The sequence below is a fragment of the Nerophis ophidion genome, linkage group LG17, assembly GCF_033978795.1.
Source record: "Nerophis ophidion isolate RoL-2023_Sa linkage group LG17, RoL_Noph_v1.0, whole genome shotgun sequence".
NCBI classification, from domain to species: Eukaryota; Metazoa; Chordata; class Actinopteri; order Syngnathiformes; family Syngnathidae; genus Nerophis; species Nerophis ophidion.
Window position 1 is genome coordinate 49656249 of NC_084627.1, and position 27317 is coordinate 49683565.

The 27317-nt window shown below is 37.0% G+C and overlaps 2 protein-coding genes across 3 annotated transcripts in view; one reads left to right on the forward strand and one right to left on the reverse strand.

Moving 5' to 3' along the window:
- The window catches only part of fech (ferrochelatase), a 38469-nt gene extending 30638 nt beyond the window's left edge, over positions 1-7831 (forward strand). The window contains exon 11 of the mRNA XM_061877119.1: positions 3679-7831. Coding sequence (XP_061733103.1) covers positions 3679-3816 — 138 coding nt within the window. The 3' untranslated portion in view covers positions 3817-7831. The remainder of the gene's footprint in view (positions 1-3678) is intronic.
- A 12668-nt stretch (positions 7832-20499) lies between these two features.
- onecut2 (one cut homeobox 2) overlaps positions 20500-27317 on the reverse strand; it is a 58464-nt gene continuing 51646 nt past the window's right edge. For both annotated transcript variants that reach the window (XM_061877121.1, XM_061877120.1), the window contains one exon: positions 20500-27181. In XM_061877121.1, the coding sequence (XP_061733105.1) occupies positions 26895-27181 (287 nt within the window). In that variant the 3' untranslated portion in view covers positions 20500-26894. The remainder of the gene's footprint in view (positions 27182-27317) is intronic.

A 27317-nucleotide genomic window follows, 5' to 3' on the forward strand; every position in this document is an offset into this window, starting at 1 on the left:
GGTCCCCATGAACTCATCCATTTTTTACCACTTATTCCCTTTTGGGGTCGAGGGGGGGCGCTGGCTCCTATTTCAGCTACAATTGGGCGAAAGGCGGGGTACACCCTGGACAAGTCGCCACCTCATGGCAGGTCCCCATTAACCATATGAACTGTTTCCCCAGGGTCCCCAGTAAGACTGATCAGCACATTACTTCATCAATCCAGAGATTTAAAGACGTGTATGAGCTAACTGGCCAGTGGACATTTTACACCATTTTTTTTTTTATGCCTCCACAACCTGTAGAAAGGGTGGTCCCCACAAGTCATGAACAAACACTTGGTCCCCATTTTGTATGATAACCTTTGTGTGTGTGAGTGTGTTGACAATACACACTTAATGGGGACATGGCTCTGTTTACACAGTCACCTTAAGGGACCTCTGACGGTATGGGGACACAAAAACAGGTCCCCTAAAGGGAAACCTTTTTAAATGATTGATCCATTCTGAAGATGCCTAAGCTTTGGCCCATAAAACATGTTTACTGGTTACTTTGAGTGTGATACATTTGCACAGTACTGATCAAAAACTTGGTCCTTATTTCGTATAAGTGTGTGTGTGTGTGTGTGTGTGTGTGTGTGTGTGTGTTTGTGTTTTTAAAGCAAGCGGCAGATCAATGAGAATCCTAAGAGCTGACTACAGTAGAACTCAACTGCCCAGCTGGCTGGCTGCTCAAACCCACCTATGCTTAGAGACCCCTCTCCGTGTGTGTGTGTGTGTGTGTGTGTGTGTGTGTGTGTGTGTGTGTGTGTGTGTGTGTGTGAGAATCAATAGCCAGAGGATGATTAGTTGGTAGTTACTGAAGGTTCCCTTGGTTTTAGTTTCTCAGTGAACAGCATGTTTCTTCTGCTGCATTAAAAAAAATTGTTCATTTGAAACTATATTCCTACTGATTGCTGAATTAATAACTCTTTAAATGTATTCCCCCTCTTTTATAGTTGAATTTTAAAATACCACCATGCTAGTATTTGTTGGCAGGGTTTTGCTAACCGCATGAAGCAGGTAATTATTTTGACTCCGGGGGGCCAAATTTAGAGGGGAAAAAAAGTGTCTGGGGGCCGACGTATCATTTTTAGGAAGACTAATTAATACAAAACCTCACATGACAGGAGATGCAAAATAATACCAGTGCAATAATTTTTCATAACATGTCCCTACTGCCTAGTTTCTCTTATTATATTCTTATTTTACTGTTATATTTTTATTCTCATTGTTTTTTATTTTTATTATTGTAATATTTTCCTATTTGGTTTCCATTAATACCCCCATTATTTAAATTTTCCTGAGGGAACTTTCCTGGAGGAATCATCTATCTATCAAAACGGAATGGAATTTTCCATTTTTTTTACTGAACGAGACACCCAGAATGTACATGAAAATAATGTGGGATTTACAATATTAACTGTAACACTGAATATTGACAACATAGAAACGTCACACCCCCTATCTATCGACATATTTTACAATCAAGTGGAAAAAAAATGCAACAAACACAGCAAAACCTGAACACGAAGGGTAAAAAGAAAACAATCTGATATATCACTAAGCTTTAGAACTTTGTTGTAAAAATCTCCCTGACATCCACATTTCAGGCTGACACTGTGGAAACACTCCCCACCCACACTACTTGATGCCTCGTCTGAGCTGCTGTGACTTACATGACCATAGTAACTCATTACATAACCATAGTAACTCATTACATGACCATAGTAACTCATTAGATGACCATAGTCACTAATTAGATGACCATAGTCACTAATTAGATGACCATAGTCACTCATTAGATGACCATAGTCACTCATTAGATGACCATAGTCACTCATTAGATGACCATAGTCACTCATTAGATGACCATAGCAACTCATTAGATGACCATAGTAACTAATTAGATGACCATAGTCACTCATTAGATGACCATAGTCACTCATTAGATGACCATAGTCACTCATTAGATGACCATAGTCACTCATTAGATGACCATAGTCACTCATTAGATGACCATAGCAACTCATTAGATGACCATAGTAACTATTATATCATGCAAAAGCGCAGAATCCAACCATTTAAATACTTTGTATAGTTTAAGACTTGGGGTCATTAGAAAACATGAGCGCACATCATCATGGGAATATCGGGTGGGCCAGATTGAAAAGCTTAACGGGCCTCAATTTGCCCAGGTGTGATGTGTATAAAAGCCGCAGATATTATGCAAAACATTAGAACTGAAAAATGTCAACACACACGGTGAGGGAAGTGAGTGATATCACCACTTTGTCGCCTATCCTTTCACACAAGCACACCATTTTGTCCTGCGATTTTTGTGTGGGTGCTGTTTTACACCACTGTTTTTCAACCACTGTGCCGTGGGATACAGTCTGGTGTGCCGTGGGAGATGATCTAATTTCACCTATTTGGGTTAAAAATATTTTTTGCAAACCAGTAATTATAGTCTTCAGATGATGTGTTGTTGAGTGTGTGTGTGTGCTGTCTAGAGCTCGGCAGAGTAACCGTGTAATACTCTTCTGTATCAGTAGGTGGCAGCCGGTAGCTACCGTATTTTTCGGACTATAAGTCGTTTTTTTTTTTTTCATAGTTTTGGTGCGACTTATACTCAGGAGCGACTTATGTGTGAAATTATTAACACATTACTGTAAAATATCAAATATTATTTAGCTCATTCACGTAAGAGACTAGATGTATAAGATTTCATGGGATTTATGGATTAGGAGTGAGAGATAGTTTGGTAAAGGTATAGCATGTTCTATATGTTATAGTTATTTGAATGACTCTTACCATAATATGTTAGGTTAACATAGCAGTTGCTTATTTATGCCTCATATAACCTACACTTATTCAGCCTGTTCTTCACTATTCTTTATTTAGTTTAAATTGCCTTTCAAATGTCTATTCTTGCTGTTGGGTTTTATCAAATACATTTCCCCCAAAAATGCGACTTATACTCCAGTGCGACTTATATGTTTTTTCCTTTCTTTATTATGCATTTTCGGCAGGTGCGACTTATACTCCAGAGCGACTTATACTCCGAAAAATACGGTAATTGCTTTGTAGGTGTCTGAAACAAAAATAAACAAAAGGTGAGTGCCCCTAAAAAAAGGCATTGAATCTTAGGAAAGGCTATGCAGAACCAAACTAAAACTGAACTGGCGACAAAGTAAACAAAAACAGAATGCTGGACGACAGCAAAGACTTACTGTGAAGCAAAGATGGCGTCCACAATGTACATCCCAACAGGACATGACAATCAACAATGTCCCCACAAAGACAGATAAAAACTGAAATATTCTTGATTGCTAAAACAAAGTAGATAATATCGCTCAAAGGAAGACATGAAAATACCAAAAAAAAGAGAAAAAGGAGTCCTAGACAATAACTAAAACACTACACACAGGAAAACAGCAAAAAATACAAGATAAGTCAGGGTGTGATGTGACTCTACACCTACTTTGAGACAAGAGCTATAGTGATGCTTTAAAGTCATATCCAACAATTGCAACAACTTTTTACTGTCAACTGAATGTCGTTTTTTAGTGATTTCTGCTGCTGGTGTGTTGAAAAAGCACTGTGTTACACAACTGTTGTGCGACAGCGGTGACAATGTGTGTTCTTGTGGTCGTCCAGGCTCTGGCTGACCTGGTCCAGGCTCACCTGCGCTCCAACCAGACCTGCTCCCGTCAGCTGACCCTGCGCTGCCCGCTCTGCACCAACCCCACCTGCGGGGAGACCAAGGCCTTTTTTGCCAACCAGAAACTAACCTAGTAACACACACACACACACACACACATCAAGGCTGAGTAGACAAACAGAAGACTCTGACATAAGTCGAATGAATGAGTGAATGGTTGGAGGCAGACGGTCCATCCTGACGTCTTGGTTCTTGACACATTTTTTTAAGGAAACACGAAAAAGGAAATACGATTTTGGAGGTCATAAGTTTGTCTTGTTTACAAACACACACTAAATACCCCGTTTGTCGACAATATTTTCTGGAATGATCAAAATGTGTTGATAGTCAGGATGTGCTGATCATCACTAACATAACCGCGAAATATTAAGTGGTTGAAGTCATCTGATGAAGATGGCAGGAACATTTTTTGTCATTCATCATCGGTTTGTTGATTATTGGGGCAATCAAAGGTTTGGACCCGCCTTCTCATTCGTTTTTTTTAATTTATTTTCATGACTATTTACATTTTAGATTGTCACTGAAGGCATCAAAACTATGAATTAACACATGTGGAGTTAAAAAAACCAAACTGAAAACATGTTTTATATTCGAGTCTCTTCAAAATAGCCACCCTTTGCTCCAATTACTGCTTTGTTCACTCTTGGCATTCTCTGGATGAGCTTAAAGCACACCTGAGAAGTAAAAACCATCTCGGGTGACTACCTCTTGAGCAGTAATCAGAGCACAGGGTGACTATTTTGAAGAAACTAGAAAATAAAACATGTTTTCAGTTATTTCACCTCTTTTTTTGTGTGTGAAATACATAACTCCGCATGTGTTCACTCACTTCTAATGCCTTCAATGAGTGAACACATGTGGAGTTACGTACTTAACAAGGTGAAATGACTGAAAACATGTTTTACTTTCTAGTTCCTTCAAAATAGCCACCCTGTGCTCTGATTACTGCTGTTTAAGAGGTAGTCACCTGAGAGGGTTTTCACTTCACAGGTGTGCTTGAAGCTCATGCAGAGAATGCCAAGAGTGTGCAAAGTAGTAATCAGAGCAAAGGGTGGCTATTTTGAAGAAACTGGAATATAAAACATGTTTTCAGTTATTTTCACTTCAAAGGTGTCATAGTTTTGATGCCTTCAGTGACAATCTACAATGTAAATAGTCCTGAAAACACATTAAATGAAGAGAAGCTGCGTTCAAACTCCTGGCCTGTATTGTATGTGCTTAAAAACATTTACTGAATTCCAAATGCAAAATGAAGCACATTTTTGTCTGCTTGGAACCTTCAACCGGCCTTGCTACTTCTTCACGGGTGAATAAATGAATTCATGGGACTGCCTCGGCCCTTAAGCAAGCTCCTGACGACAGACCCTGAAGGAGAAAATGCTGCAAAAGTGAAAGTCCCCTTTTTAAAAAGACTGGGGTAAAATAATAATAATAAAAAAAGTAATAAGGTCCCATGTCAAGGTGTTTTTTTTTTGTTTTTTTTTTGTCCAATGATTCTATGAATGTGCCTTTTTTACACTGGACTTGCTTTTTATTTTTATTTTACAAATTATAAAACAAAGTTTGATGTTTGACTCGGCTTGGCCGCACATTTGTTACTGATATCTAAACTATTAGCACCACTTTTACAGGTTTTTATTCAGGATTATGTATCAAACATCCGTCCATCTTCTTCCGCTTATCCGAGGTTGGGTCGCGGGGGCAGCAGCCTAAGCCCAGACTTCCCTCTCCCCAGCCAGGTCGTCTAGCTCTTCTTGGGGGATCCTGAGGTGTTCCCAGGCCAGCTGGGAGACATAGTTTACATATTTGTTACAAAGAAATTTAAAAGAATATATAGTCCACTGCATATGACTTTTTTTGGCAAAGAGAAAAAGAAAAAAGTCCACTGCAGAGGAAAATTTTTTGACGAAGAAAGAAAAAATTAAATAAAATACAAAGTCCACTGCAGATAATTTTTTGGGACAAAGCAATTTAAAATAAAGTCCACTGCAGATTACATATTTTTTGACATTTTCATTTTAAAATCGAATTGAGATTATATATTTTTGACAAAGAAATTAAGAGAGAAAAAAAGTCCACTGCTGATGACCTTTTTTGGACAAAGAAATTTAAGAAAGAAAAAAAAAAAGTCCACTGCTGACTTTTTTCTTGGCAAAGAGAAGAAAAATTGAAATTCCACTGCAGAGGACTTTTTTTTCGACAAAGAAATTTAAAATAAAGTCCACTGCAGATTATACATTTTTTGACATTTTTTGAAATTTTTTGAAGTCCACTAAAGATTAGAGATTTTTGACAAATTAAAAAAAAAAAATTGACTGCGGATTGTTTTTTTGACAAAGAAATAAAATTCCACTGCGGATTACATTTTTTTTGGGACAAAAATGTTAAAATAAAAGTCCACTCCAGAGGAATTTTTTTTGACAAAGAAAGAAAAAATTAAATAAAATACAAAGTCCACTGCAGATGACATTTTTTTTGACATTTACTTTTTAAAATCCAATTGAGAATATATATTTTTGACAAAGAAATTAAGAAAAAAAAAAGTCCACTGCTGACTTTTTTCTTGGCAAAGAGAAAAAAAATTGAAATTCCACTGCAGAGGACATTTTTTTGACAAAGCAATTTAAAATAAAGTCCACTGCAGATTATACATTTTTTGACATTTTTTGAAATTTTTTGAAGTCCACTAAAGATTAGAGATTTTTGACAAATTAAAAAAAAAAAATTGACTGCGGATTGTTTTTTTGACAAAGAAATAAAATTCCACTGCGGATTACATTTTTTTTGGGACAAAAATGTTAAAATAAAAGTCCACTCCAGAGGAATTTTTTTTGACAAAGAAAGAAAAAATTAAATAAAATACAAAGTCCACTGCAGATGACATTTTTTTTGACATTTACTTTTTAAAATCCAATTGAGAATATATATTTTTGACAAAGAAATTAAGAAAAAAAAAAGTCCACTGCTGACTTTTTTCTTGGCAAAGAGAAAAAAAATTGAAATTCCACTGCAGAGGACATTTTTTTTGACAAAGCAATTTAAAATAAAGTCCACTGCAGATTATACATTTTTGACATTTTTTGAAGTCCACTAAAAATTTTAGAATTTTGACAAATTAAAAAAAAAAAGTTGACTGCTGTTTTTTTGACAAAGAAATACAATTCCACTGCAGATTACACTTTTTTTGGACAAAAATGTAAAGATAAGTCCACTGCAGAGTAAATTTTTTTTGACAAAGAAATGTTTCAAATAAAATAAAGACCACTGCAGAGGACATCAGTTGACAAAGAAAAAAAAGAAAGTCCACTGCAGATTACATATTTTTTGACAAAGTGAAGTATATTTGAAGTGAAGTATATTTATATAGCGCTTTTTCTCTAGTGACTCAAGGCGCTTTTACATAGTGAAACCCAATATCTAAGTTACATTTAAACCAGTGTGGGTGGCACTGGGAGCAGGTGGGGAAAGTGTCTTGCCCAAGGACACAACGGCAGTGACTAGGATGGCGGAAGCAGGAATCCAACCTGCAACCCTCAAGTTGCTGGCACGGCCACTCTACCAACCGAGCTATGCCGCCCCAAAGAAATATTTAAAAAAAAAAAGAAAAAAAAGGTCCACTGCATGGTTGGCATGTGGTTAACTTCTGACCCATAAAGACAACAATGTAAACATCCATCCATCCATTTTCTACTGCTTATTCCCTCTGGGGTCGCTGGTGCCTATCTCAGCTACAATCGGGCGGAAGGCGGGGTACACCCTGGACAAGTCGCCACCTCATCGCAGACAATGTAAATATGATATATAAATATTATCATACAAGTTAAGGCCAAACTGTTTCTTAGCCAAAGTGCTGTTAAACATATTTTATTTTTGCTGTATCTGAAAAGTATACAAGTTACTTTTTATAATTAAATCACCCAGTTTTCTTTTTTCCTGCTCCAGCATTTTTGCCTTGTATTTATTTGCTTTGGATTTGTTGTCCACACGGTGTCACATGTGTCATATGACGTATGTCACACATGTCGCACGGTGTCACATGTCAGTAAGTCTTCCTGTACAGTAAAATACAATAAACAGCTCTTGATGAAAGCGTAAATGTGTGATTTGTGACGATGGCGAGCAGTCTATTGATGGCTTTTGGAGGAACTAAAACAATGTGATGTCCACCATGGAAACTCCAACTGCCCGTATAATAATCTCTAATTGGAACAGTTTTTAACGGTTTGCTTTAACAAAAAAAAAAAACATAAGTCAAATGTAAAATGTTAATTTTTCTCTGTGTTGTGTGTACAGTGTGAAGGACTCACTTAAGTGTGAATTTTATGTTAATCTAAGTAGAAGTTCAGATTAAAACTTGATTTACGCTCATAGAAACTGAAGTAAGTCCGACATAATTATTATTTATCTGCAACATGTGATGGTCTTCCATACCTCAGTTGCATCCTCAAACACACGTCAGCAGCTTTGCATCTTAAACTTTTAGTCTTTTTGCCATTCCAGGTTGAATTTGCTTTCATTTGTCCAAAGAATCTAAAACATGCAATTCATGTAGTTCATTAAAGTCCATGTTTCCCCCCGACAGTAAACATGCTTGGAAAGTGGTTGACATTGGAGGAAAAACTACAGAAATACCTCAATTTATGAGCTTAATTGGAGCTCTCAGTTCAAAACAGTTGAATATCAGTGAAAAGTCATGTAGTTTCTGTTTAATCAAAGTCTACCTTTGACATAAATTAAAAATAAATCAGTGCTTGGTCCCTAACAGCAATACTTTTTAATATGTAACATGTCCACTTAAAAAAACTACTTCTTGATAAGATATAATGGATAAAAACAATACAAAAATATTTTTAAAAGTCCACTGTAGAGGACATTTTTTTGACAAAGAAAAAAAAAATTGTCAACTGCATGGTTTTACATATTGATAACTTCTGGCCCATAAAGACAACATTTTAAATATTACACTGCAGGGGACTCCTTTTATTTTATTTTTTTATTTTTTTATTTTTTTAAAGAAATAAAAATTAAAGTCCTCTGCTGATGGCATTTTTTGACAAAGTGTAAAAAAAAAAAAAACACTGCAGAGGAAATTTGGACGATGTCAAAGTCCACTGCAAAAATAAAATTGAAAAAAGTACTGCATAGGACTTTTTTTGACGAAGAAATAATTTAATTAAACAATTCCTTTAAAAAAAAGTCCACCGCAGATTACATTTTTTGACAAAGTGTGAAAAAACAAAAAAAACAAAAAAAAAACACTGCAGATGACATTTTTTTGACGAAGAAAAAAAAGTCCATGGCAGAGGACATTATGTTGACAAGTAAAAAATACTTAAAAAAAAAAAAGTCTACTACATAGGACATTTTTTTGGATGAAGAAAAAATTTAATTCATTTTTAAAAAGTCCATCGCAGATTAAATTTTTTTGACAAAGTAATTAAAAAGTCCACTGCAGAGGACATTTTTTGACAAAGTGTGAAAAAAATAAAATAAAAATAAAAAAAAAACACTGCAGATGACATTTTTTTGACAAAGAAAAAAAAAGTCCACAGAGGACATTATTTTGACAAGTAAAAAATCCATTGAAAAAAAAGTCTACTGCATAGGACGTTTTTTTTGACAAAGATAATTTACTTAAAAATTTATTTAAAAAAGTCCACCCCATATGAATTTTTTTTAACAAAGTAAATAAAAATTCCTCTGCAGAGAACATTTTTTTGACAAAGAAGAAAAAAATAGTCAACTGCATGGTTTTACATATTGATAACTTCTGGCCCATAAAGACAACATTTTATATATTACACTGCAGAGGACTCCTTTTTTTTTTTTTTTTTTAAAAGAAATAAAAATTAAAGTCCACTGCAAAAATAAAATTAAAAAAAGTACTGCATAGCACATTTTTTTGGACGAAGAAATAATTTAATTAAAAAATTCATTTTTAAAAAGTCCACCGCAGATTAAATTTTTTTCACAAAGTAGTTAAAAAGTCCACTGCAGAGGACATTTTTTGACAAAGAAAAAAAAAGTCCCCAGCAGAGGACGTTATTTTGACGAGTAAAAAATACATTGAAAAAAAAGTCTACTGCATAGGACATTTTTTTGAAAAAGATAATTTACTTAAAAATTAATTTAAAAACGTCCACCACATATGAATTTTTTTTTTGACAAAGTAAATAAAAAGTCCACTGCAGAGGACATTTTTTTGACAAAGAAATAAATATTTAAAAAGTCCACTGCGGAGGGAATTTTTTACCTAGGAGAGTAGACTTCTACTCCATCAAACACACCATCAGCAGCCTGTCTATGATTCATATATAAATTATTTTCACCTCCTTGGCGGTCATTCTAGACACACTGTCCCATTTCAGATGATTTATTTCTTTAGTTCCATGACTATCATCCACTTTTAGCCATTTTTTTAATTTCACTTTGTTTCACCTTCTCCATCCTTCCCTTTTTCATATGCTTTCTTTCGGACATGACTCCTGCTCCTCCCATCACCTTTGTCCTCCATCTTCTTCATCATCACCATCACCATCCACCCTTTCTTCCTCTTTTCCCAGCTTTCCATTTCCCCTCTTTTTTGTCTGCCAATCTCCTCAGCCTGCCTGCCACACCTTCCCATTCATTTCTATAAGACCCCCCGCCCCCCACGTGTGTGTGTGTGTGTGTGTGTGTGTGTGTTTTCCCCAGCAGCCCCCCTGCGGTGTTGCAATCACCTCTGCTGCTGTTGATTAAGCCGAGAGAGATTGTCCGTCCACGACCCAATAACCCCCGAGGGTGAGGGGCCTGACGCCCTCCCCCCATCCTCCCTTTTTGGAGCCATGGTCTTTTTCTCCTCTTTCTTTTTGTCTCCATCACCTCCTTGCATGGACCTTCTCCATCTTTATTATTGAAGATCTGGTCTGTCCCTCACCTGTCCGTGATGACATCATCTTCCCCAAGCTGGTGTTTCTGCTTCCTGCTTCCTGTCTCAGTCTCACTCACCTTCTTCCTCTCCTTTTTATTTTTTCTTCAAGGTTTCACACGCATCACATGTACTCATCCTGGCCTGGCAGTTATTTTGACTCTGGGGGGCACATTTGGAAGAAAAAAAAAATCATATATATATATATATATGTATATATATGTATGCATACACATGCACATATATATAATGTGTGTATGTATATATATTATATATGTGTGTGTATATACACACATATATACAGATATATATATATATGTGTACATGTGCATCTATATATCTATATAGATATGTATATATATATAATATATAGGTGTGTATATATATATATATATATATACATATCTATATAGATGCACATGTATACATATATATATATCTGTATATATGTGTGTATATATTTATATATATATGTATATATACACACATATATGTACATATATGTATGCATACACATGCGCATATATATGTGTGTATATATATATACATATATATGTATGTATATTTACGCACACATATAAATTATATATATATATATGTGTATTGCAAAACAATAACCGTGCAATACATTTTCATAACATGGTCACTACTGCCTAGTTTCTCTTCTTATATTCTTATTTTACTGTTATATTTTTATTCCCATTGTTGCTTTTTATTTTTATTCTTCTAGTAATATTTCTCTATTTTGTTTACATTTAAACCCCCATTATTTCCTTTTTCCTTTTTAAATTAATCTCAACTCTGTACACTGCTGCTGGAATTACATTTTCTTGAAGGAACTCTCCTGAAGGAATCAATAAAGTACTATCTAACTATTTATCTATGTATGTATGTATTATATATATGTGTATATATACATATATGTATACGTATATATATACATATATATTTAATATACAATATATATATACACACTATATATATATATATATATATATATATATATATATACATGTGTATATACATATGCACACATATGTGTATATATGTATGTATTCATAAATATATATATATATATATATATATATATATGTGTGTGTGTGTGTGTGTGTGTGTACAGTACAGGGACTGCAGGCTGCTAGTAATTGAAAAGCTGCAAGGCCAACCCGGTGACCTCCAATTGAGAGAAGGACCATTGATTTGTTCAGAAAAAGGAGAGCGGCATGAAGTTGTGAAAAGAAACAAGAAAAAAAGCCCTACCAAAGAACCAAAAAAACAGATAACAACACGCAGGGTCAGGAGAGAAACAACAATGTCTGCTGTTGTTTTATGGAAACAACCGGAATTTGGTTGAGTTTTTGCATCTCTGCAAGTGTTAACTCCTGGGCGCTTTTCTACCTTCAAGGTACTCAAAGCGCTTTGACACTATTTCCACATTTACCCATTCACACACACATTCACACACTGATGGAGGGAGCTGCCATGCAAGGCCCTAAACACCACCCATCAGGAGCAAGGGTGAAGTGTCTTGCTCAAGGACACGACGGACATGATAGGATGGTAGAAGGTGGGGATTGAACCAGGAACCCTCAGGTTGCTGGCACGGCCACTCCCCCAACTTCACCACGCCGTCTCTATTACTACCACTAGGTGGCAGTAATGTTATGAGTTGGGAAATTGTGTTACATCTAACACAATTTCACAACTCATATGGAAACGGGGTTTGTACTTGAGTTTGGATGTGGTGTCCATTATTGGATATCTCTACTGCCGTTGTGTCCTTGGGCAAGACACTTTACCCACCTGCTCCCAGTGCCACCCACACTGCTTTAAATGTAACTTAGATATTGGGTTTCACTTTGAAGTGAAGTATATTTATATAGCGCTTTTCTCTAGTGACTCAAAGCGCTTTACATAGTGAAACCCAATATCTAAGTTACATTTAAAGCAGTGTGGGTGGCACTGGGAGCAGGTGGGTAAAGTGTCTTGCCCAAGGACACAACGGCAGTGACTAGGATGGCGGATGCGGGAATCGAACCTGCAACCCTCAAGTTGCTGGCACGGCCACTCTACCAACCGAGCTATACCGCCCACCATGTAAAAGCGCTTTGATTCACTAAAGAAAAGCGCTATATAAATATACTTGACTTCACTTCACTACTATGGTACATTTTTAGTCGACTTTATACCTCTTTTTCTGCCCTTGTGTGCACGATCCTTTCCATCCTTTTTGCAGCTGAGCTACTGTGTGGAACAATTTCCCTTGTGCATCATTAAAGTTTGCCTAAGTGGAAACATAACAGTGAAAGACTATAAACTGAAAAATAAAAACTCAAACATTTGTGAAATGAACTGAAAAATATTGATCCAAGCCAGTGGTCCCAAAATATAGCCTTTGATAGTCCCAGGTTAAAAAAAATAAATAAAAAAATCATTGTTTTCTTTTTAGAATTTTTTAAAATCTGTTCTTTTTTATCCAATTTCTACCACTTGTTACTCGGTATCTCTTAGCTGTTCAGGCAAATCATATTGTTGAAAAATGCATTTTCCCATCGATAACGTGACATCAGTGGCAGGTGGGCGCTCTATATGTATGTGTATATGTATATGTATGTATATATATGTGTGTGTATATATATATATCTATATATATAGATATATAGATATATATATATATATGTGTATATCTGATACTACCCCTGGTATAGACATCTGCTATCTGGTATCGATATTTCTAGCACACATCTCTTCCACAATGGTGCTTTTATTAGGTTTCACTTGCCACGACTCCATGTTCAGATGTGCCTAATGAAGTGTCCAGTGGGTGTATCATACTTTTTGTGCTGGTTTTCCACTCCTCCTCCGTCACTTTCTACACAACCTCGACACCTCAGGACGGCCTGCAGGGTTTAATCAAATCCCGGCTGATGGAATCAAGCCCAAAAGAACGCAGCTTCACACAAAAAAAAGGGGGCTTTACAGGCGGGGAGGCTGTTTAGATCCCTGCAGATTCCTTATCAGTGTACTTCCAGCCGTGAAAGTCATATTTATTTACCACAATAAACATTTTCATCCCCCCCCCCCCCTTCTGTCACCCACGGTGGTACGCACGGAGACGACATTTTTACCGACGTTTAAACTCGCTCTTCACTTTCCCACGCTTTGTCCTCTTTATCAGGCATCTGACCCACAGGTAATAGGAAGACAATGTCACAAGATTTAACAGCAACCCGGAGGCCAGCGTTGCCCTGGCAACAGGAGTCAGAAACGGGGAGCAGGAGGAGGCGGCGATGGAGTGATTAAAAAGGAGGGAGGGGGGGTCAAAGGTGAAAAGTGATGAGGTGGATTGATGGTGGGAGGAAGACGCTTGGATGATTACACACACACACACACACACACACACACACACACACACACACACACACACACACAGAAATGAAGGAGATAAAAAGAAAGGAGAAGACAAACGACCTTTTAGACCTTGTGAAAGTTCATGTCAATTAAAAAGCAGAAGTGCATTTAAATAAAAGTTACAGAAACAACAATCCATTGTCTCTACTGAGCTGGAGTCTATCCCAGCTGACCTGACAGATAGTCAAGCCCGTGCAAAATTCTGATTTGCATCGAGAACATTCGCCGACTGACAACTGCACGAATCTGAAGTGATTTCAAAATAAAGGTGCACATAGGAAGTGGAATTGCATGGAATTCCAATTCCAGAATGGTGTTTTAAAGCAGTGACACTCGAAGTGGACGCCAAGGAATCACACAATTTAAATTAATTGCACACACATTTAATTGAGTGATTCCTCCGAGTCAGAAATACAATTAAAGACAAATCTCAGAGGGAAATTAAGAGTTAATAGATTGATTTACCTGTAAAATAAATAATGTGAATTCAATTATAAGATTTATTGACCATTAATACGTCAAAAGACTAATATGAGAGGGAAATAAAGAGTTAATATATTATTTTAACTGTAAAATAAATCATGTGAATTAAATTACACGATTTATTAACCATGAATGCAGCTCGAAAAAAGACAAATATCAGAGCGAAATAACGAGTTAATTAATTTACCTGTAAAATGAATAATGTGAATTAAATTTTAAGATTTATTAACTATTAATATGACAAAAGACTAATATGAGAAGAAAATTAAGAGTTAATATATTAGTTTACCTGTAAAATAAATATAAAGAATTAAATTCTATGATTTATTAACCATGAATATGAAAAAGAGACACAGAGGGAAACAGAGTTAATACATTAATTGAACTGTAAAATAAATGTGATGAAATTATAAGATTTATTAACCATAAATACAGCTCGAAAAAAGACAAATCTCCGGGGGAAATAAAGAGTTAATTAATTTACCTGTAAAATGAATATTGTCAATTAAATTATAATATTTATTAACCATGAAAAAAGGCAAAAAAGTCAAATTTTAGAAGGAAATAAAGAGTTAATATATTAGTTTACCAGTAAAATAAATATGATTTATTCCCCAAAAATAATATATATTTTATTAAAATGATGATGTAGGCTTCACGGTGGCAGAGGGGTTAGTGCGTCTGCCTCACAATACGAAGGTCCTGCAGTCCTGGGTTCAAATCCAGGCTCGGGATCTTTCTGTGTGGAGTTTGCATGTTCTCCCCGTGAATGCGTGGGTTCCCTCCGGGTACTCCGGCTTCCTCCCACCTCCAAAGACATGCACCTGGGGATAGGTTGAATGGCAACACTAAATGGTCCCTAGTGTGTGAATGTTGTCTGTCTATCTGTGTTGGCCCTGCGATGAGGTGGCGACTTGTCCAGGGTGTACCCTGCCTTCCGCCCGATTGTAGCTGAGATAGATGGATTTATTAACCATGAATATGAAAAAAAGACACATATCAGAGGGTAATAGAGTTAATACATTAATTGAACTGTAAAATAAATGTGATGAAATCATAAGATTTATTAACCATAAATACAGCTCGAAAAAAGACAAATCTCAAGGGGAAATAAAGAGTTAATTAATTTACCTGTAAAATGAATATTGTCAATTAAATTATAAGATTTATAAACCATGAAAAAAGGCAAATTTTAGAAGGAAATAAAGAGTTAATACATTAATTTACCTGTAAAATGAATAATGTAAATTAAATTATCCGATTTATTAACCAAGAATACAATAAAAGACAAATATCAGAGTGAAATAAAGAGTTAATAGATTAATTTACCTGCAAAATAAATAAACTGAATGAAATTATAATATTTATGGTTTTGGCAAACTCTGCACAAGGCCACTGCTATGAGGTGGCGACTTGTTCGGGGTGTACACCGCCTTCCGTCCGATTGTAGCTGAGATAGGCACCAGCGCCCCCCGCGGCCCAAAGGGAATAAGCGGTAGAAAATGGATGGATGAACACACAAGGCCAAAGCCTTCATGCACACAGAAGGCCTGATGTCCAAATGTCAGTTTGACTCACACTTCCCCCAGTGGACACAACTGGAATTACAGACACCATTTCCCAACAGCTGAAGACCATCAAATAATCAGGAAGTTTCTCACCTGAGGAAATCAAATCCACTCCTTTTAAGTCTGCAGCTCAGACTTCAGACCAGCAAAGACTGCTGGAGGAGAATTGAGCAAAGACAGAAGTGACAACTGTTGATGGTGAGATGACTTTATATTATCTTCATCTTTGGTTTTGATGTGTTGAATTTATTTTAATTGCCAAGTGGTTGCTTGTTAAATGTTTCAATGTCAAATCCAAGCTGTAAAGGTCACTATTTGTACTTTTGGAAACACTTTTAATTTTTACTTTTACTTATTGTCATATGTTTATATTTAAATGGGTTGTACTTGTATAGCGCTTTTCTACCTTCAAGGTACTCAAAGCGCTTTGACACTACTTCCACATTTACCCATTCACACACACACATTCACACACTGATGGAGGGAGCTGCCATGCAAGGCGCCAACCAGCACCCATCAGGAGCAAGGGTGAAGTGTCTTGCTCAGGACACAACGGACGTGACGAGGTTGGTACTAGGTGGTATTTGAATCAGGGACCCTCGGGTTGCGCACGGCCACTCTCCCACTGCGCCACGCCGTCCCCACACACACACACACACACACACACACACCCCCGCCAGGAAGCTAATTTGTACCCTCGACCCCAACGTGATAAATGCATGAATGGTTATTGAAATATAGATCCTTGACAGGACTACAGTTTAAAGGGCGTGTTTGCAAACTGGTAGAAATTGTACTTAAAATAACGTGTTTAAAAGTGTACAAACTTAACACCTTTTTATCCTCAAAATAAAATGTTCTTACATATTGGTCCTTAATTGCTTTTGTATTCGTCCACCTTTTCCAAAGGTGTTTCACCTTACAGATATTGAATGAAAAATAAAGAGACAAGTCCAAAAATAAAAGGAGAAACAAAGAATTGTTTTATCATTTGATTAAAACAAAGTTCAAAGTCCCAGTAAAATTCCTGGTCAAAATGTCAAAACCCTTTTCAAGTTAGGGAAGAACAAAAACAAACAAAACTTTACATTTATTAACCATGAATACAATAAAAAACAAATCTCAGAGGGAAATAAAGAGTTAACAGATTAATTTACCTGTAAAATAAATAATGTGAATAAATTATAAGATTTATTAACTATGAATATGATAAAATACAAAACTCAGAGGGAAATAAAGAGTTAATAGTTTAATTTATCTGTAAAATAATGTGAATAAAATTATATTTATTAACCATGAATATGAAAAAAGACACATATCAGAGTTAATTGTTTTAACTGTAAAATAAATAAAGTGAATTAAATTATAAGATTTATTAAGCATGAATACAAGTCCAAAAAAAGACAAATCTCAGAGGGAAATAGAGTTAATTTACCTGTAAAATAAATAATATGAATTAAGTTACAATATTTATTAACTATGAATAGAACTTGAATAAAAACCAATCTCTGACGGAAATAAGGAGTTAATTAATTTACCTGTAAAATAAATAGTGAATTAAATTATGAGACTTATTAACCATGAAAACAGCCCAAAAAAGACAAATCTCAGAGAGAAATAGAGTTAATAGATTCATTTATCTGTAAAATAAACAATGTTAATTAAATATTTATTAACCATGAATACAAGCCCAAAAGAAGTCAAATCTCCAAGGAAATACAGAGTTAAGAGATTCACTTACCTGTAAAATAATGTTAATTCATTTTGTGGACGATGAGGCAAAATGGCTCTACTGCGAGTAATTAAGGTCGCTAACGAGCTACGTCTTCATACTTTAGTCCACAAAGACTATATTTCCTCACATTTGTTTTCCCCCTTTTTAAAAGAACAAATGACTTGTTTGTTGGTTTCAACACCAAATCACAACATTCTGGTTGCTTTGCGGCATAAAAGCCAAAATAATAGAAAGTTTTTAGAAAAAGGATGCAAGTTGTGTTCTCTGTTGGACTTTGTACAAATGACATGATCAAAACTTGTATTGTTTACATTTTTAAAAAACTTTACAGAACACCAGGAGTCAAGAAAAGTTCCATATCATGAATTATATTTCATACAGTTGATCAAAACAAGATGGAGATCTATTTATTTTGCAAACAATATGAAATAAATGGCAAAATGGGTGTTTAATTCACATCATTAATGAGGTCTCTTGTAAGGATTGAAGACCCTGCAAGGCCCAAACAAACAAACAAACAAAACAACATCTTTGGTTTCTTTGGTTTCATCAACACAAACAGATGAACAGTCAGTGAGGTAGCCGCTCATGGTTCTCACTATTCAAACACAGTTTTTTTTGTTTTTTTTTTACACACACAGACAGAAAATCCTTCTTGTTTGAAAGAGTGTCTCACTTTTTCTTCCTCAAATAAAAAGAGTGTTTGCAGTCAGACACTCACACCTGAAATGTGGGATTAAGATGTGATGTCACATCCTCTTTAGAAGAAGTCATCCTAAACATTCGGGAGCATTTTTGCTCAGATTAGATCAGCCTTGACGGGAGAGTTAGTCTAATATTAGTCTATTGAACTAACTCCTACAAATATTTAAATCAGTGTAGGTTTCAGCTGAACTTTCTGCTACAGGTGCATCTCAATAAATGTTCATATTTATTCTCACTAGTTCAATTGAAACCTGGGTCGAAGAAAAAAAAATTGTACAGTTTTCATAAGGTTGGGTTATCGTCAAACTTTTCATAACAGATTTCTAACAAAACGCGAGCAAACTTGTTTTAATTAAGGGCCACATCGCTTTTTAAAAATTAATTAAAATTATGCATGCAAGCAATAACCTGTGCTTAATTAATTCTGATGTGTCTGATTAAAAAAAACTAACATCATTTGACAGTTTAAATATAAATGTGTAGCAGTAATCACCTCATATTATTTATTACATTATTGCCTATGCACTGATTAGTAGTTTTTTTTAATGTACAAACTAACAGATAAATCACATATTCAACTGTTTATTTTTATATGGTCATGTGAGTCACAGCAGTGTGGGTGGGGAGCGTTTCCACATTGTGTCCAGAGTGAGCCTGAAAATGCAGGTGTCTGGGACAGTCGCTGAAGGAGATTTTTACAGCAAAGTTCTGAAGCTTAGTGATCTATCAGATTGTAGGTGTTTTTTTTACCCTTCATGTTTTCCTTTGTTGTATTTTTGTTGCGTTTTGCTTGATTGTAAAATGTCTGGAGAGGATGTGTCAATATTCATAGTTAATATTGTTTTTTTTTCATGTACATTCTGGGTGTTCAGTAAAAGAAAATTCCATTCTGTTTTTTAAGGCGATCTGTCATAATGTTTTTAGCCTTCAATCAGACATTGTGAGGTTTTGTACTAGTGTTCCTAAAAATGGGACCCAAGCACACATACTGTAAAGCAGATTTGTGTGTATGTGTGTGTGTGTGTGTGTGTATATGTATGTAGGTGTGGGAAAAATCACAAGACTACTTCATCTCTACAGAACTGTTTCATGAAGGGTTCCCTCATGAAACAGTTCTGTAGAGATGAAGTAGTCTTGTGATTTTCCCCACACCTACATATTGCGCTCTACCACGGTATCGAGCACTATTATCTGGATAATCCAATCAAGATATATATATGTATGTGTGTGTGTGTGTGTATGTATGTGTGTATGTATGTATAGTCAAGGCTTCTGTGGTTTATCCGTAATACCGGGGTACAGCAGCATATACGTTGGTCAGGAAAAAACTCAGAGGTTATTTCATCCCTACAAGCCTGTTTCACAAGTTTCCCTGCTATTCAAGGAAAATCCCCTGAAGAGCAGGGAAACCTGTGAAACAGGTTTGTAGGGATGTAACAGTCTGTGTTTTTTCCTGACCTAACATATGCGTGTAAATTTATTTATGAATATATTTATTTTTTTCTCAAAATTTGCCCCCCCCCCCCGAGTCAAAATAATTGCCCAGACCTGCTATATAATTATTTAATATTTGGTATGAATAGATAATGTTTAAAAGATATACATTTTTTCCTGTCAAAATCGAAATAATTATTTGCATTTAGTAAAAAAACCAAAGTATTTTATTAACACACACTTGTGTGTTAATAAAACTAACTTGTGTGTTTTAAACTCTGACTTTACGCTTTAATCAGTGAATAAACTGTAAAAACTCTCTGGGCTTTTTCAATTGCTCACCCGTAATGACATTTTTTTTTTTTTTTGAATGATTTTGTCATTTACTGAGATGCACGAGTCTGTACAGCAAGTATCAATCATTCCTTCACCAGGATACGAGCTCTCAAGGATTCCAGTTATCTTTGGTAGTTAAGTTTACATCGTGTGGCCCCGCCCCCCCCTTTTTTCCCCCCCGTCAAAAACATCAGCCTGAAATTCATGGCCTTTACAACAATGATCAGCAAAATGCAAAAGAAATTCAAAATCAAGCAATAAATTAGCAGACAGAAAAAAACCGGATGCAGTGCTCATCATTGTTGGGCTCCTATGGAAAATGACAAAGAATACTAGACGTGGTGCAGAAGTGTGGACATTCAAAAGGTTTGTAAATCTACGTTGACATTTCTACATTGTTCTGTCATTAAGTCTACTGTAAGCGGTTATTAAAACATTTGTTTTTATTTGCTAACTAGGAATAATTTAAAAAGGCGTAAGCACTGCATCTTTGATGCAACTAACATTCTTAAATACATAAATATTCATTAAAAACAATTACATCTAATTAAATAGCATTAAATTATGGTCAAGTACAAACCTAGAGTGTTCTAAACACTTCATAAATAAATACAGCATCAAATGGAAAAAGAAAAAAAAAATGATGTAAACTTTGGCAAAGCTAAACTTCATCAAAAGGGTAAAAGGTTCGGGGAGATTTGGCAACAAAATTTGTTCGCTTAAATTAATTACGATTAAAACATAAATAAAAAGACATCAGCCAAACATAACAAGTAGGAATGTAGTGGTAATAATACTCCACGTGATTATTGGCAAATCATTTTTAAGTACTTGGAGCAAACAAGCAATGAAAACCTCTTTGGAACATTTTTTTTTTTTTTTTTTTTGGTTTCATATGGTATTTTCCAGTCAGAAAAGGAAAATGGCCGCCACTTCGCCTCCACTGGCCGTGGTCAACAAGGCGGGTGGCCCTATCTCTTTGGACTAGAAGCTGTACATACAGAAATAGAGAGAAAAAATGAAGGTTAAAGCTATTTGACCGATATTTGAGCAGTTTCTCTCAGTGAACTTGTGTCATGTTGCGTTCATGAACTGTTGTGGTAGACCACGGAAAGGCAGCAGAGTTCTCCTCCTCTTGAAGATCCAGCGACTGTGCCTCGTGAGTTTTGGCGCTAACAAGCTACCTACATTATGCTAATCAACTACACCCGCATTTTTTAGTCTGTCTACACTAAGCCGGATAACCCCTTAAAGGAATAACCATCTAACCTAAACCCCGTTTCAGCCACACCAAACCACGTTTAAGGTTCACATTTTTTACACGGGTAAGTGCGCTGTACATTTCTTGAATATCCGATTCTTAGCTTTGTATGGACTCATTGATCGTTCACAAGCTGAGTTCAAAGAGAAAGCCACGCCAGAGAGACCGCGCCCCACTCCAGAAGTCAAGTCAGAACGCGCAACAGCTGCTTCATAAAAATGCAATTTCGGAATTCGGAAATATGGAGGCGAGTCATCCAGACATGTACAGACGGTTCTGGAAATCACACATGAATACCTTAAGAAAAAGCCATTGCAGCTATTTGGGATACAACACTTCTCGGACGGTGAGAGAACTTTCGAATGTTTGGGTCAGCTGTGATTCTACTTAACGAAAAACTTTAGTTTCCTTGCCCTTATGTGGGCCTACCGAGGATGTCGTAGTGGTTTGTGTTGTGGCTTGTGCAGCCCTTTGAGACACTAGTGATTTAGGGCTATATAAGTAAACATTGATTGATCCATTTGTCGAAGGAAAGTCAAGGAGAATGCGGGCTCCTGTGGATGTGATATTACAAGACTACGGAAAATGACAAATGTGTTTGGACTGGCAGAGCAGACTATCAGTTATTGTCTGCCATGTATGTTGTGGACTCAACATCTAGGTCCAGAGTATGTAAAATCACCAAAAACGATTACACAATGAAGGTGAAGGCGTCCTGACCAGATATTTAGATCCCTAGATTGATTGTTGTCAAATGTTCTTTGTCACTTTGTGTACTTTCCTGTCCAATAAAAATGTGATTAATTTATGATGGCTCAGGCGTGACACTCGTGGAAATCACACATGAATACCTTAAGAGAAAGCCATTGCAGCTATTTGGGATACAACACTTCTCGGACGGCGAGAGAACTTACAAATGTCCGGGTCAGCTGTGATTCTACTTACCGAAAAACTTTGTCCATGTGTCGAAGGAAAGTCAACGAGAATGCGGGCTCCTGCGGATGTGATATTACAAGACTACGGAAAATGGCGAATGTGTTTGGACTGGCAGAGCAGACTATCAGTTATTGTCCGCCATGTATGTCGTGGACTCAATATCTAGGTCCAGAGTATGTAAAGTCACCAAAAACGATTAAACAATGAAGGTGAAGGCGTCCTGACCAGATATTTAGAGCCCTAGATTTGTCACTTTGTGTACTTTCCTGACCAATAAAAATTTGATTAATTTATGATGGCTCAGGTGTGATTCTACTTACCGAAAACCTTCATCCCTTTGTGCAAGGAAAGTCAACGAGAATGCGGGCTCCCGTGGATCTGATTTAGAAAAAATAACTAAATATAAAAAAAGTAGCGTGTGCTTTGTATTACAAGACTACAGAAAATGTCGAGTTTGGACTGGCAGAGCAGACTATCAGTTTTTATCCGCCATGTATGTCGTGGAGTCGACGTTTAGGTCCAGAGTATACAAAGTCACCAAAAACGATTAAACAATGAAGGTGAAGGCGTCCTGACCAGATATCTAGATCCCTTGATTGATTATTGTCAAATGTTCTTTGTCACATTGTGTACTTTCCTGTCCAATAAAAATTTGATTAAGTTTATGATGGCTCAGGCGTGACATGTACAGACGCTCGTGGAAATCACACATGAGTACCTTAAGAGAAAGCCATTGCAGCTATTTGGGATACAACACTTCTCGGACGGCGAGAGAACTTTCGAATGTCCGGGTCAGTACTTTCGTGTCCAATAAAGATTTGATTGATTTACGATGGCTCAGGCGTGATTGACTCCAATAGTGCCCCAGTTAATTGAAATACCACAACACTGGATATTCAGTTAAGTTAAATTCAAGAACTCGCACACAAAGCAACACTGGAGGTGACTACGACGTTTGCATTTTCCACGCATGTGTATTAGGTTGCGTTGTGCCGGCTGACGGAGGAATCTTAATCGACCATTGTGTGTCTGGACAAGGATAAAGCTAGGTGGGATTTACCCTGGATAATCTTAGTGTAAACGGGGCCTAAGTGTACTAATACAATAAAACGGTCTTTGGTGTGAACGACACACTTAAAATAGCGTTTTAATTGTCGCTCTTTTAGCTGTAGACTGTGCGGTAGATTAGCGACAAGTCAGAAGAAACGTCAACGTTTCGTGGCTGACTCAATGGAAGCAAAACATGAACGAGGGAAGCAATGTAGTCAGTTAGCAATGTTTTTGTTTTTGAGCTGCCAATTCCTCAAATGAATACGGTAAATAGTCTGCGTCGGTGCCTGAAAACTTGGAGGTCGACGTGCCTTGTGAAGGAGCTAACGGCTAAGACTGATGGGTGAATTGTGGTAATTCTAAAAAAATGCTACCTATTAAAAATAAATCAATCTCCAGAAAGAATTGAACCCACGTACTTGCTAGCTAGCTATCGCTTTTACCCTACTTTTATTACGGCTGATTGTTGAGCTACCAATTTCTAAAATTAACACGGTAATTAGTGCGCGTCGGAGCCTGGGAGCTTGGAGGTAAACATACCTTGTAAAGAAGCTAACTGCTAAGGTTAATGGCTGAAAAAATCCTTTTGTGGTTATTGTCCAATAAATGCTACCTATTAAAAATAAATCAATCTCCAGAAAGAATTGAACCCATGTACTTGCTAGCTGTTGCTTTTACCTTACTTTTATTACGGCTAATTGTTGAGCTGCCAATTGCTCAAATTAATACGGTAAATAGTCCGCGTCGCAGCCTGGGGGTAAACATGCCTTGTGAAGAAGCTAACGGCTAAGGCAAACAGCTGAAATAATTCTTTATTTGTGGTTATTCGCATGATTTGTAAAAAATAATGCTAACTTTTTAAGAATAAATCAATCTCCAGAAAGATTGAACCCACATACTTGCTAGCTAGCTATCGCTTTTAACCTACTTTTATGACTAATTGTCTTAGCACAAACTCAGACATTTTTGGGTTTGTAGAATATGAAATGGAAGAAATCGGTCGAGCGGTGCGTACAACCAACCTTCAGCGGTTCGGGAAGCTGATTTTCCTTTCCAAGAGGAGGAGAACTGCTACTGGAGTCAACAGTGAATCTTTGGTTTGTTAGCTGATGAGGTTTCTGTTGTTCGTTTCGATTTAACCATGTTTTTTGTTCTTTGAAAAACTGCATAGGCACACGTTAAAGACACTCTTTAACCGTGAGAGACACATTAAAGTTCCGGGCCGGAAAGGGAAGAACATCCTTCCGTCTTTCTCGTGTGGTTTTTACCCTTTTCAGTCCCAAGACTTGGCCAGACCTGACGCGATCTCGGCCAGAACAAAGCTACTTTTCCTGATGTCGTCTGTTCCTCTTCCTCGCGATGTCGTCCTCAGTCCTTGACATTTCCGCCTCCGCTCTTTTTTTATTTTTTTTTATTTTTTTTTTGAACATTTTAAAAAAATCTTTTTGTCTGTTTTTGGTAGTAATTCTCTTCCATCTTCGGTTCGCTTGTCGGAACAGTTAGGTGCAGAAAAAGGGTTTTCTTTGGTTTCGATTTGTCAATAAATAGAAAAAGTCATAAGTGTCCATTTTAAATCGTTCTGGAGCCTTTGGCTTGCTTCTAACCAGGCTGGGACTCAGCCTGGGTCTTCTAAAGGAGGAGGGGCTGCTGACTGGCGCCTTTTGCTTTGGTTTGGTTGCTTTTTTTTTTGGTTTGATAGCTCGTGTGAGGGATGATTGATGAGGGGATTGTGTAGTGGAACATGGTTAGGTGCTGCTGGGTGTTAGTATTTGCATGGTATGGGAAAGGCTGTTACATGGAATTTCCTAATCTGCGATTGCTGGGGTGACCTTTTGAATAAACGCAAAGACAAGTTAACCGGCAAACAAATTGTATCTCACATGTTGATGATTTGAAGTCTTTAGAACTCCACACGATTTGTTTGTGGCGTTATGACTTGTCCTATTGTTTTACAGCCCAGTGACCCGCTGTAAGAGACGGACTTGCCAGGCATCGTCTTTAGATTGTCCTCTTTTACTATTACAAAGGCCCTGATTCGCCTGAGCAGGTCGGCTCCCCGTGGGATCAAATGGGCTGCTGGTCTCTGTGGTGTTTGGATGGCAGTCTTCCAAAAAGGCATTAACGCTTACACCAAAAAGGAAGAAGTAGAATATTTGATAGCCCTTAAGTGTACCGCTGTCTTTAAGGGCAATCAAACATACAGGATAATGCTTGTATATGTACTTTTTCCAAGAACCATTTGCCTGGACGATGGTTCTTTACGGCTTTACGCGACTAATAGCTAAAATCTCAACGATATGAGTGACGGTGTGACTGCCTTTACAGGTCTGTTTGTCCTAGTTTACGATTGTGCTACTGCTAATGCGTGGAAAGGAAAAAGATGGCTTAGCTTGACCATGTCTGTCATTGCGTAAAAAGCATTTAGGGAAATGACTGTAAGCGTGTACGTTGTGTATGACTCGATGACTGTAGAACGCAGAGTGGATTTCAGCCACTGTTTAGAAAAGATGGCATCCTGAGTTTCCTAAGATGTGAAAACCACTCGGCTTGGAGGTGAGCCCCGGTTCTATTGCAAAGAAAATGTGCTTCGACGTTGTGCTCACATACATTACAGTATTCGTATCCGCTGCAAACTTGCAGTTCTACATGTTGGCTCGAAATGTGAGGAAGGTTTCATGTGTGTTTGTGCTTGCATATTTAGCCATTTCCTAATCATTCTCTGCTTTCTGACATTGGTATGACTGTCGCTTTAAAAGATGCTCGAAACTGCGAAAGCACAAGGAGAAATGACTTTGGTTCTCTGTCGCCGTATGTGAAGCTGAGGGTCAGATGAACCCAGGGAAACCTTTTGAGTTTGCCAAAAACGCTTACTTCCGTGGTCAAGGAACTAGGTCACTCACTGTGGTGTTGTCAGGACAACTTCTTTGGTTTGCTCCAAAATGAATTGGAGGTAATTCTCACTTTGATTCTAAGCACATTCTGTCGTTATAAAGCTTTCATTGGTTGGTTCCTAGCTTATATTGCATAATAGAAAACATATATCGTCCTCTCGTCTTTGGTTTTCGTGCTAGTGTATCGGTTTCTTGTCCCAGCAACGATATTTTTGTTTCTTCTTAGGAAGAGATCATTCTTCAGCTTGTAGATGGAGTCATGATGAGTTTGAAAAAGGCGGTTTGGCTAAAAATAAGCGGTCACAGTGAGCAGCCCCTCTCAAAAACAAAAAACATGTAAAACGTTTGGTTTCTCGCTATGCTTGGGAGATCAGGCTAAACCTGTACCTATGCCCCCTACCCTAACCCCTTCGCTGTCATCTCATCCACATATCATCAGGCTTTGGTACAAGTGCTGGACGCCGAAGATTGGCCGCCGGGACTGGATCCGTCGTCTGTCCATTTGTCCAGGCTCCGGCGGCGGGCGTTCATGAAGAAGTTGCTGACAGTGGTGAGTTCGAGGCCTAACTGCTGTGAAATGGTGAGCTGCATCTCCTTGGAAGGCCTCTTGTTTTCCTTGAAAATGGCCAGCAGGGTGCGCCTCTGCAGGTCGGTGAAGACCAGCCGAGATTTCTTTGGTGTGTTGCGGTCCTTCGCTGTGTCCTGTTCCTTCCGTTTGCATGCTATGGACCATGGGGAAAAGGAAACAAAACATGAATTAGATTCAGTATTGCTTACTTTCAGAAAGTAATACTTCAGATAAAATAAATGTATTTGTAGTAGATTCCCATTTTATTACTACAACAAGTTCTATAAGGG